The sequence below is a fragment of the Arachis hypogaea genome, chromosome 13 (assembly GCF_003086295.3).
Source record: "Arachis hypogaea cultivar Tifrunner chromosome 13, arahy.Tifrunner.gnm2.J5K5, whole genome shotgun sequence".
Classification (NCBI taxonomy): Eukaryota; Viridiplantae; Streptophyta; class Magnoliopsida; order Fabales; family Fabaceae; genus Arachis; species Arachis hypogaea.
In genome coordinates, this window is record NC_092048.1 from 130,962,383 (window position 1) to 130,975,064 (window position 12,682).

A 12,682-nucleotide genomic window follows, 5' to 3' on the forward strand; every position below is an offset into this window, starting at 1 on the left:
GCATTGTACAAAGCAACTGAACAAGGATATATGCTGGTGCCATATTCTTCTTCTTTGCACTATTTTGTCTCTCTGTGATTTGTGAGACAAAACTAAATTGTCTCCTGCATAATCCTTCACGTAGACAAATAGAAGCAAAGTTTCATTTCTTGGTTTTAAGGGTTAATCAACTAACTTAAAAAGAAGGCCATAGATTCAACTCCCTCCCCTTCTCTAGGCCATCAAGAACCTTCAATGTCCTTCAGTACACCACAAGCTAGCCAATTATCCTCTCAGAATCAAATTCTTCTTCCATCCCCTACTTCTAAAGACAACTCCCTGACTATATTATTTCTCACCTGTTGATCTTTTATCTGTAGCTGACAAACATCCCTCCATGGACCATCTCTTTTAGGTACAGGCTGACCAGAGAGTGGAATATTTGGGTTCATGTCATTGCAAAAGCATACAATTTTCTTCCATAATGAACAATCTTCCTTTGAAAACCGCCACCACCACTTAAATAATAATGCTGCATTCCGAACAACTCCATCACCTACTTCCAACCCTCCTAGCCATTCTGAAGCTTGCACAATTTTCCACTTCACCAAAGGTAACTCGTGCTTACCATCTTCTCCATTCCACAGGAACCTCCTTTGCAAGGAGATCAACTTCTCTGCTATTGCTCCGGGCATCTTATATAAGCTGAGGTAGTAAATTGGCAGGCTATTCAGCACATATTTGATAAGGATTAGCTTACCAGCTTTATTGAGCATTTTTGCTTTCCACAAACTGAGCTTTTCTTCTACTTTGTCAATTATTGGCTTTCAAGTCTTGACCAATCTCGGATTCGCTCCTAGAGAAATACCCAAATATTTGACTGGCAGTGAATCTTCTTTGCACCCCAGTACCCAACACATCTTTTTTACCCACTCCTACTCATAATTAATCGGAATCAAGCTAGATTTATCAAAATTAATACTCAGGTCAGACATCATCTCAAAATACCGCAGAAGTCGCTTGTAGTTCCAGATAATCTCCTCTTTCTGTTGGCAAAATAGTATGGTATTGTCCGCAAATTGCAGGAGGGACAACTCAATATTATTCTTACCAACCAACAGATAAGTAATCCTTCCATTCCTTACTACCTATCCTGCCATCCTATGAAGGACATCAACAACAAGAACAAATAGGAATGGAGAAAGAGGATCACCTTGTCTTAAGCCCCATTTCATCTTAAGGGATTTAGAAGGTGACCCATTTATAAGAACCGACATCGACGCCATGCAAACACATTTCTTAATCCATCATCTCCATCTTTGCCCAAACCTCATATTCTGAAGTACAATATCTACAAAAGTCCACTTCACTCTATCATAAGCTTTTTGAAAATCCAACTTGATTATCGCCGACCTCTTCTTACTCTTCTTCAACTACTGCACCGTCTCACACGCAATCAAAGCCCCATAATGTATTTTTTTACCTTCCACAAAAGCACTCTAAGTCTCTCCTACTAATCCTGGCATTACCCTATGCATTCTCCGAACTAGCACATTCGATATGACCTTATACACACATTCTACCATGCTAATCGGCCGAAGATTTTTTATCTCCCTAGCTCCAATAAACTTCGGAGCCAAAGCCACCCAAGTAACATTAGAATCTCTTGGTAGCTTTGTTGACAGAAAGAAATTCATGACAGCCTTAGTGAAGTCAGACCCAATTTCTCCCTAACATTTCTTAATGAAGTTCATATTATAGCCATCACACCCAGGTGCCTTAGACGACTCGTAATCCCACACTGCATCTTTTATTTCTTCAACCGAAGGCATCCTATCTAATTATGCAGACTCCTCTTTCTGTATCTTATTAACTAGCCCATCATGGAAGCGTATCAAAGGTGACGCTTCCTGATGATATAAATTCTTGTAGAAATCTCTTATGGCAAGCTTGATCCTGACTTGATTCTTCACCAGCCTTCCATTTATTACTAAGACATCGATTTGATTGCTCCGTCTTCTGGCTGAGGCTAAATTATAGAAATATCCAGTGTTCTTATCCATGTGCTTAGCATGTCGAGACCTTGACATCTGCTTCCAATAAATCTCCTTCCTGACATACCATTTCTTACAAACACTAACAAGGGCCTTCCTCCTTGCCTCCATCCATAGTTGCATCATAGCATCCATCACTAGCCAACTCCTCTACCTTCCAGATTTCATCCTCCAACTTGTTTATCCTCAACTCAATATCACCAAACTTCTCCTTATGTCATATCCTCAAAGGTATCGTTAAAGCCTTCAGCTTTTCAGTAAAATGAACTTCTACCTAGCCTTCTCCATTCCTCCTTTACCATTTATAAAAACCATCATGTGTGAACTAAGAATCTAAACTTTGGAATGGCCTTGACTCCCACTCGTACTCTACTATCCTCCACTATCAATGAACAATGATCCGATAAACCTCTCTGCCCACCTTTAAGCCGCGTCTCAGGAAACTCTTCAATCCATTCCACGCTAACCAACACCTGATCAATGCGACTACACGATTGGCCCCTGAACCAAGTAAACTTACGATCATTCAACTCTAAATCCAACAGCTCCATATCCTGTATCTAGCTTCTAAAATCTTTTGCTGCTGCTGTTAATGTACTGGCTCCTTTTCTCTCATCCACTGTCACAACCTCATTAAAGTCACCCATGTAGCAAATTGGAATTTGACATAACCCATAGATAAAAGCTCAACTCTTCCCACACAGTCAATTTGTCCTCTCTAGCATACGCACTATACACCAAGCAAAACGCACAATTGAAACTATTATTCGTCAACACCCCTTACACAACCATCTCTCCCCTTTATAACAATTACTCGACTTAAACATCATATCGTCCCACATCAATAATAAACTCCCAGAAGCATCATTCGATCCCACAAATTTCCAACCCACCGTATCTTTCCCCTTTAGTGCAATATATTATTTCAATTTGTTATGAAATTAACACTTTTTTTAACGAACAATCAGTTAATAAAATAGTGATGAACAAGAGTTAACAGAGAAAAAGAAAAAATTTAGATAAAACGACGTTGATTGATTATCAATTGAAAAAAAAAATTATTTTCAATTTTTTGGAAAATGTTGACATTTGATGATTATTATTTATGATCTTTTTCCAATTTTTTTTTAAAACTATCATAATTTTTTTCTTCTTTTTGAATCACTACTAACTAACTTCCTTTTTTTTCTTGTCCCTAACACTCCTTATTTTATTTTAGGATTAATCTCTATATACAAGTGTTTTGTGCTTACAAACTTTACAAGTCCTGAAGAGAACGAACCCACTAAACGCGTTGCTCATGTTACGTACGTTTCACGCGCTCTATAACAAACTTTTAAATCAATCCAAATCAATTAACGCGCGAGTATATGACTTCCATTTTTCAGAAGATTTCGTTTTCTTTTTCGAGTTTCTTGCCAAATTTGTTCGATCTCCTTCGTGCCTTCTGTCTTTGCCTTTTCATTCGTTGTTTTACATGCATTTATCACTGGTTTCTTCTTCGTCATTTACGTGAGTTTCTCTATCTGTATTCTTGCTTCGTTTTTTTTTTAGATTTTCATGGTTTCTGAAATCAAGCTTTGAATTCGTTTTGAAGATAATGTATGATTCAACTTCAGATTATCAGCTGAGCCAGGGCGAAGTGAATTTTGAATTTGAATTGAACGAAGTTCTTGAGGTGTGATTTAGTTTCAGTTAATTATTGAATCTGAATTTTATGCAGTTAGTCGTTTATGATTGTCTAGCTGAATAATCTGTGAACATTGACTGTAAAATTAATGCGCGAACATAATCTATGAATTGAATCTAATGTACTAATTTTGATTAATTTTCTGCATTTTATACCAGACGTTCGGGTGTAGATCAGAACTTTTTTGGTGTATTTTAGGAAAGTTTGTGTGTATTTACAGTTTATGGCTTTCCTTGTTATTTTAGTTGAGTTGTTGTCGTTCGGGTATATATCAGAACTTTTTGGGTGTATTTAAGGGAAGTTTGGGTGTATTTACAGTTTATGACTTTTCTTGTTATTTTAGTTGAGTTGTTGTCGTTCGGGTGTAAATCAGGAATACTTGGGTGTATTTTAGTTGAATTGTTACTTTTTTTATGACGTGCAGAAACTCTATCGTATATCCTTGTTTTTAACATCGTGTATTTTGCAGCCCCTTTGTGTTGTTGATGACCAGTTTATTCCCAAGGTTGGAATGACTTTTAACACTCTTGAAGATACTGCAAAATTTTACAAGAACTATGCAAAGGCTGCAGATTTTTCTACAAGAGTTCAGAGCATAAATAAGAAGGGAAACAAAATTAAGAATCAATTGATTACATGTAGCAGAGAGGGAAAATAGAAATCTAAAATATCCCCGACCGAGAAGACAAATCCCACAGCTGGTTTCAATTGTCCTGCAAGAATTTATATACACATATTGAAGGATGTTGGTGCTTGGATCATTTCGAAGGTCATGTTGCATCATTCACATCATTGCTCTCTGACTCAAGCAGAGATGCTCAAACAGCATAGGGAACTAAGCATGTCCATTCATCGTACAATAGAGAATAACGAGGAAGCTGGTATCAGACCAAGTAAAATTTACCAATCATTCGTTGAGGCAGCCGGGGTCACCGCGAGTTAAATTTTATCAAAAAAGACGTAAGGAATTACATCACGAGAGAAGTGTGGAATGTTTCAGAACAAGAAGATGCAAAGAAATTCGGGAAATATTTATTAAGAATGAAAGAGAAGAATCAGAATTTCTTTTTTGAGATCGAACTCGAGGACAATTAGTCGATTAAGCTGGCTTTTGGGGCTGATGCAAAGAGCAGAGCTGCCTTTGAGTATTTCGAATATGTTATTTCATTCGACACCAACTACAATACAAACAGGTAATATGCTGTTCTTGTTTATGATGCTAAATTAATTTTGTTCTATGAATTTGCTGTAAAGGTGTATATTGGATATTTTTGGGTGTATAAAATCATTATTTGGGTGTACGTAATGATTTTCATTTTGCAATCTCGTAATTTATTTCAGGTATAATTTGGTTTATGGTTCTTTTGTCAGGGTGAATCACCACGGTCAGTCAACACTTCTTGGATGCGCTTTGATGAAAAACAAAGAAATTGAATCATTCAAATGGTTATTTCAATGTTGGCTTCGTTGTATCGGAGGAAATGCTCCGAAAGGGATTCTCACCGATCAATGCACGTCAATAAAAAGGGCTATAGAGGCTTGTATGCCAACAACAATTCACCATTGGTGTATTTGGCACATCACGAAGAAGATTCCAAGTAAATTAAATGGGTACAAGGGACACGCAGAAGTTGAACAAGAAATGAGCCAAGTTGTTTAGAACTCTCATAGCAAAGACTCATTTGATAGGAATTGGAATAATTTTCTGCTAAAGTATGGTCTTATGGACAACAAGTGGCTTTCAGATAATGTTGTTTAAAATCTGCAGCAGAGGTATAAATTGCCTATTTTTGGGTGTAATATAGCCTTATTTGGGTGTATTCTGCAGATCTTTACGAAGACCGTCATATATGGGTTCCAATTTATCTGGATCACCACTTCTGGGCAGGGATGAGAAGCACACAAAGGAGAAAGAGCATGCATTCATTTTTTAACAAGTTTATTACCCAGAACAGCTCGCTTATTCAATTTGTCAAACAATACGATAATTGCCTCGGAAGCAGGGAACAAGCAGAGAGAGAATCGGATGCTACAGATTTTCATATGGACATACCGTGTGCAACAAAATCCTCCATTGAAGCTCAGTTTCAACATACGTACACTCACCAAAAGTTTAGGAAAGTCCAAGCACAATTCAGAGGCAAGGCGAATTGCATCACAAGATTAACGAACTCCGCTCTAGGCTATTCAGTATACGAAGTTGGAGAACAAGTTTCCAGCTCAATATTCAACAAGTTTGTGGTTACTTTTGACTTAGTAGCAGCCCAAGTGAAATGCCAATGCTTATTATTCGAGTCAAGAGGGATATTGTGCCGTCACGCACTAAGCGTTTTAAGCTTTAAACGAGTAACCCAAGTGTCACCGAGATATATATTGGAACGATGGAGTAAGAAGGTAAAGAGGTGACATACACACATCAAGAGCAGCCACGACGAGCTACTGTTGGAGCCAAGAAGCAAGAGGTTTGACGAATTGGTGTTTCATTCGCAAAATATTTGTGAATTTGCATCAGAATCAGAGGAGCTGACTGCCATTCTGCACCGTGCGTACGATAACGTCATGGTTGAGATGGAAGAACTGAAAGCCAAAAGGAAGGGGACATGTTCGTTATCTCACGAAAATGCCAACTTAGAATCTGTTAACAAGCTTCAAAGCCCTCCAAGGGTTCGAACAAGAGGACGTCCAAAAAATAGGCTAGGTTCAAAGTTGGACAAATAGATTGCAAATGCCTCAAAGAAGAAGAAAACGAAAGCTCTAAACGAGGTAAAGGTGATGTTCTTTAAATATGTGGTGATTGAGTTTAATTTTCTTGTTAATAGTTTTGCTAATATGTGAGTTTATTATTTCCAGTTAAACCTCTTTGATGTTGTATCAGTGGTGCGTTCAAATTCCAGCCAATATCAAGGACATGTTATGAATTATTAATTCAGGGAACCAGCAGCAGGGGATAGTTTTTTAGGTGTATAGTTACAGAATATAGGTGTAAAGCTCAGTTTTTTTGGTGTATTTATGAATTTTCTTGTATTTGAAATTTTACATTTATATATTTTCAGATGCTGCTGTTTATGTTATAAATTATTGTTTTGTTTAGTTTTTATGGTTTAGGGTTTAGGGTTTAGGATTTAGTTTTTATGGTTTAGGGTTTAGGGTTTAGAGTTTAGGGTTTTAGGAGTTTAGGGTTTAGGGGTTTAGGGTTTTGGGATTTAGGAATCCAGCATCAGGGGATAGAAGTTTGGGTGTATATTGATATTGTTGGGGTGTAAAATTCCATGTTTTTGGTGTATAGTAGGTTGGGTGGTTTAGTGTTTATGATTTAGGGTTTAGGGTTTATGGTTTAGGGTTTAGGGTTTAGGGTTTAGGGGTTTAGGATTTAGGAGTTTAGGGTTTAGGAGTTTAGGGTTTATGGGTTTAGGGTTTATGGATTTAGGGTTTTAGGGTTTTATGGTTTAGGGTTTAGGGGTTTAGGGTTTTAGAATTTAGGGTTTATGGTTTAGGATTTATGGGTTTAGGGTTTTAGGGTTTAGGGTTTTAGGATTTAGGGTTTAGGGTTTTAGGGATAAAGCATCAGGAGATAGAAGTTTGGGTGTATATTCAACTTTTCTTGGGTGTAAAATTTCATGTTTTGGGTGTAAAATTTCCTGGTTTGATGTTTTCCTTCATATTTTAGCACATGTAATTCAGACCTTTTGAATACAGCAGAGACAGTTTAATTATGGAAAATTTTTTTATAATAAAACTGGATTATATTGGCAAAATTTTATAGCATATGTTCAAATTGTTACAAGACTACATAACAGTTAGATTAATCAGTGTCAATATCATTAGAATCTATCTGACAATATGGACTCAATAACAATGAGGATGGTTTGGACAGTCTTATTGCATCACTTCCCCTAATGGCTTTAGCTTTGTCTTGATTCATTTCATGGAATAGAATCCGGGAAGCATATCCTACTCTATAGTGGTCCACCTCCTCCTATAGTTTAAAAGAATTTTTTTTTAATCAACCATGTTAATTTAGTAAAGTAATACAGAGTTATATAGTTTTAAACACAATTACCTGGGTCCAATTGTCCCACTCATACTTCCCCCTTTTAACATTTTCAGGCTGAATTATTTCAAGCCACTTCATTACATAAATAGCACAGTCATAGCTGAAAAACAAGAAATAAATTAGCAAATTACATATAGGAAAGATTAATTTTCAGAGTGAAAGATTTATACCTTGTCTTTTGGCCTGAGATGTTAATGTATGGTGGTTCAATTTCCTGATCCTTTCTCTTCAAAGGTGCCCCCAGCATATACTCTCATTCTTGAAATTACATATCCTTTAAAACACAAAACAAATCAGTAATATATGAATAAATTTAATTAAGGAATACACCCAAAGGAGTACAAATTTACACCTTATATTGAACAGAAATACACCCAAATATTAAAATACAAAACACAGAAACAACTTACAATGAATTTATTTAGGTTCATTCTGGCATCGGAGGGACATGTCTTGTGATATGGGTTGAGTATATAAAATTTTCTCTTTCTTGCATCAGCCACCCATAACCACCAATGGTTTGAATAGCAAACAGGTGCAAAAATCTGAAGCATGTCCACATTGAACAGTGTTTTATTTTATTTAAGTAAAGAATGGTGATAAGAAGTTTTAGAAACGAAAACTTACATATGGATGTGATGCTAATTTTTTGAGGTCCAAGAAGGGTATAAACATTGGGTAGTCTTCCACCCTGAATGGGTTTTTGGTTTTAGGCTGTAAGAATTCCCCATTTGGATGATTTCCAATGGCCATGCTCTGCAATAATTGTGAAACACCAAATGAAATAATTAATACACCCAAATGAATACAGAAAATATACCCAAATAAAGACAGAAAATACACCCAAATGAATACAGAAAATACACCCAAGGTTGAATTGAAGTACACCTTACTACAATATCTGGGAGGAGACAGTATATTTCTTCTTGAAATCTTTTAGTGTTTTCTTGGTTTAGGATCAGGCAGATGGCAGTGACAATCTAGAAAAAAAACCCAAATCAATTTACATGAATTGCAGTTATATTTCATGATAAAATCATTAATGTTATTCTAATATTACCTTAGCTTCTATATGTGTATCAGCTTTAAGAGATGCAAAGTAGATTTTTGACAAAATGAATTGATCTTGGGCTTTGAGGGTGCAGACTGGGTCATACTCATTAGTGTTTTCATCTCCGTATGTCTTCACACGGGTGGCCCAGACATAACACTTCTCTTTCATTTCAACCGAGATCTCGTTGCTCTTCAGAGGAGTTTGAAACTTTTTAAAACTTTCTTCGCCACTCTGCTTTTGAATCTGTGGACTTTTACCTTCTGTTTTCACCCCACTGCTTGCAATTTTTTCCACCAGCTCCCCTAATTGTTCTATTAGTTTTGGCATTTCAGGAGTTTTTGCCATCTGCTCCTCTTGCGTTGCTGCTTCTTCTTGGCTTGAATCAGTCAAGCCAAGGCTGAATGATGGCATCGGACCTTCTTTAGGAATGTAGGAAGCTGTCCGTGCCATCATCATCAGTGCAGCAGCGTCTTCTGGGGCTGGATTACTGCGTGATGACATATAACGTACTATAAGAATAAGAATAGACGAATGATATTGAAAACCAAATTTTACTCTGTTAAACTTACATTTTGGATGGAGCTGGTGGAACCGTGGGTGTGCTTTGATCAAGTTTCGGGGGTTCTGGAGTGCTGCAGGGTTAGATAAAACGAATCATATTATAAAAAAAATAGTTACAGATCTTATGTGAAGATATACACCCAAGTAAGTAAAATATACATCCCAACAAGGATAATATACACCCAAACAATAACCAAATACACCCCAATATTATTCCTTACCTTTTTGTTCTTTCTTCATTAATTTTCTCACTTGGAAACTTTGCAAGGGTTAGTTCAATTTATGGCACAGGGGTTGACTGGGACAAAGGTACATAAACTTGAATCGGAACTCTAAATAAGACAAAAATAAAAAGTTAAGAAAGTCCGTCAAAATTCATGATTATAAGGTTGAAATTTACTTGTAAAACTCAGACTGAAAGTGCTTAAGTTTGTGACTGTATCTCTACCCTCACAACCATCATGTTCTATTCAGCTGGGTCATTAGGAGATTTTTCCACCAGACTCAACCTGAAATACACCCAAAAAAAGTTAACATACACCTGAAGCATTCAAAAGAAACACAGGCTTTGTATTTTGAGAACTTACGTAGTTGCAGTTTTTGCTTTTTTTTTTCCTGCCTTTTTTTTCTTGAATAAAACATTAAAGGGCGCTTTTTTCTAAAAAAATATATATACAAAATTAGAAGCAGAAGATAATAAAAGATAAAAGCAACCGGTATTAGAAAGGGAAATTACATGCTATCCTCCGGTTTGTTTATGATGCTTTGATCTGTTTGTCTTTGAGACAAAGGATCATTCTCACTTTCTAAGTTGACCTTGGGGATTCTAAGCATAAAATAAATATCATTCAGTAAAAATACTGTACAGTTAAATCAGGATAACAAGATTTTATCAAATAAAAGTTCTTATGTTTCAGATGAGTCATAGTGACCTTCTGTCGATGGCAGTGGAGCTCCCTTCTTCCTGGGAAACCAAAACCAATTATCAGCAACCAAAAATTCCTTAGAATGCATACTATACACCCAAATATAACAAACCCCTGTGCAGCAGCTTTTTCATTAGCTTTCTTCTTTTTTGATTCCCTTAACAATTCTTCTAATACTTCAGTTTCAAGTTCAGATCTGGCAGTACATGCATAAAAGAACATGTTAACAAATATAATTTTAATGATAAATGGTAATATAGTTTTACAAAGTATCTTACCCATCATGGATTGAGTTTGTTCAGGAGACGAATCCTCAACAATGAGCTTTCTCTTTTTGGATTGCGTCCTGGAAAAAAAAAACAGTGAATCAGAAAAACAAAATAAAATTGATCATAAAATACTATCCAAAGTAGTGCTTACTTTTTGGCTGTAGTCTAAATTTTTTTATTTGTTTTTTGTTTTTTTATTGGTGATGATTCTTCACTTTTGGAAGTTAATGAGAAACAGTGTGTTAATTCATCAAATTTTGAAAATAAACGGAAAAGAAAGCAATGATAATTTCAGAATCTTACTCATCATTCGATTCAATTTCTGAATTGGAATCCTCCTGAATCTGCTTCCTTTTTTTGGATCCCATTCTGCAAGGCAAACAATCATTAGTAAAAAATACCCTAAACGAGACAAAATACACCCTAAAAGTGACAATATACACCGAAGTATATTACTTACTTTTTGGTTGTTCGGTGGGTTGTTTCCTTTTTAGTTCCTCTGAGTCTTCTTCAGTCTCAAACTCAGAGGAAGAATAGACTTCAGTTTTAGATGTATCACTCTCAGATGATGATGAATTTGCCTTTTTTTTGTTATTTTCTTTTTTTCTTTCTTTTCTTTTTCCTTCATTTGTTTCAATTTCTCTTTTGTTTCTCCCATCTTTACGATTCCCTGAAACAGTAGAAATGTTAGTTAACAGCATCCACGTAAATAAAATACACCCAAGGTATTCTGTTCACTTACCATATGTCCATCCATTTCTGCTCTCATCCTTTCAACCAACTGCTCTCTATTCCAGTTGGCAATCCAGGCTTGTGCATGTCTTTCTTCTCCTTTCTTGTCTTTGTTTTTTGACAGATGGAAATAGACTATCATCAGGGCAAACAGACAGTCGTCAATTGCCCTTGATGATAAAATTCAGAATATGGGCTCCCCAGTTGCCCTCCTTTATTTTGTCCATCTTAAAAATTGGAGCTAGGTGCACATGAGAGATTTTGTTTATTGTGGTTGGCAACAGGAACGTCATCTGTATATAGAGGATGAAAATCCTCTTGAACATGAGGCGATCCTGTTCATTTCCAACACTAATACTCATCTCATTCGTCAGATTTTTTAGAGTCTTCCCCTGGAATCTTCTAAAAATCTGTTTGTTCTCTTCAGAAAGTTCCTTATAACTGACTTTCTCAGAAAATAGATCTCCTACAAAAAAGAAAACAACTTAAACTGAAAATCACTTGAAATACACCCCAATATCACTCATATACACCTCAACATCACTCATATGCACCCCAATATCACTCATATACACCTATGTCTGTTTCTTGATTATATGATAGCAGAATAAGATATTACGAAGAATGGAAGTATAGAGGTTTTCTGTAATGAGTTACCTGATGCATTGAGGCCAAGCGCAGCCCCTATTGTGCTGGATTTAACTCTAAACGAACTGTAGCTGGTTTTGAGTGTGTTTTTCCCCAATTTAAAGGAGTTAGCCAACTCCTTTAATAGTTTGTGATGCACCCTTATTGGCGGGATGTGCATCAGTCACCAAAACCTAAATCCCAAACAATTGCTTTCTTTTCTTCGCTCATATGTTCAAATTTTTCACTCAACAATTTTGTTGCACACTTCAAGTCTTTTGTTTGCTGTAAACAAAGCAAAATTAGATTCATTAGAATAAGATATATTTGTATTAGAAAAAATTGACTTGTTCTAAGACATATATTTGTGCTTACATTGTATTTTTTTTCACCTTGATTTTTGCTTGTCATTTTTACTACAATGAAAAAGAGATGCTGTCAATATATAAAAAATACACCCAAAATTCAGAGAAATACACCCATATATCAGTCAAATACACCCAAATATCAGCCACATACACCCAAACCCAGTCCCATAAACATTTTGTTTTTCCAATTAAACGAAACTAAATCAATTCAAAATCATAATCAATTCACTCAAACATGCATAAAATGACACTACAAGGTCAAGCACAATTAGAACAGTACCAGTTAGACTTCAAAACTCCTAATATATATATCAGTCCCATACACCTCTACATTTTTTGGATTATATGACATTATATGAGTTCATAAA

The 12,682-nt window shown here is 35.9% G+C and overlaps 1 protein-coding gene across 1 annotated transcript; it reads right to left on the minus strand.

Moving 5' to 3' along the window:
- Nucleotides 1–7,433: 7,433 nt before the first annotated feature.
- LOC140177738 (uncharacterized) lies at nucleotides 7,434–11,888 on the minus strand. Its single transcript, XM_072210894.1, has 12 exons — nucleotides 11,821–11,888; nucleotides 10,409–10,514; nucleotides 10,325–10,356; nucleotides 10,129–10,218; nucleotides 9,614–9,643; nucleotides 9,401–9,463; nucleotides 8,838–9,318; nucleotides 8,405–8,757; nucleotides 8,188–8,322; nucleotides 7,948–8,051; nucleotides 7,784–7,877; nucleotides 7,434–7,699 (listed from the first exon to the last, which is right to left on the minus strand). The coding sequence occupies exons 1-8, from the start codon at nucleotides 11,886–11,888 to the stop codon at nucleotides 8,566–8,568; spliced, it is 1,062 nt and encodes a 353-aa protein (XP_072066995.1). The 3' UTR covers nucleotides 7,434–7,699; nucleotides 7,784–7,877; nucleotides 7,948–8,051; nucleotides 8,188–8,322; nucleotides 8,405–8,565.
- Between the last annotated feature and the right edge of the window lie 794 nt (nucleotides 11,889–12,682).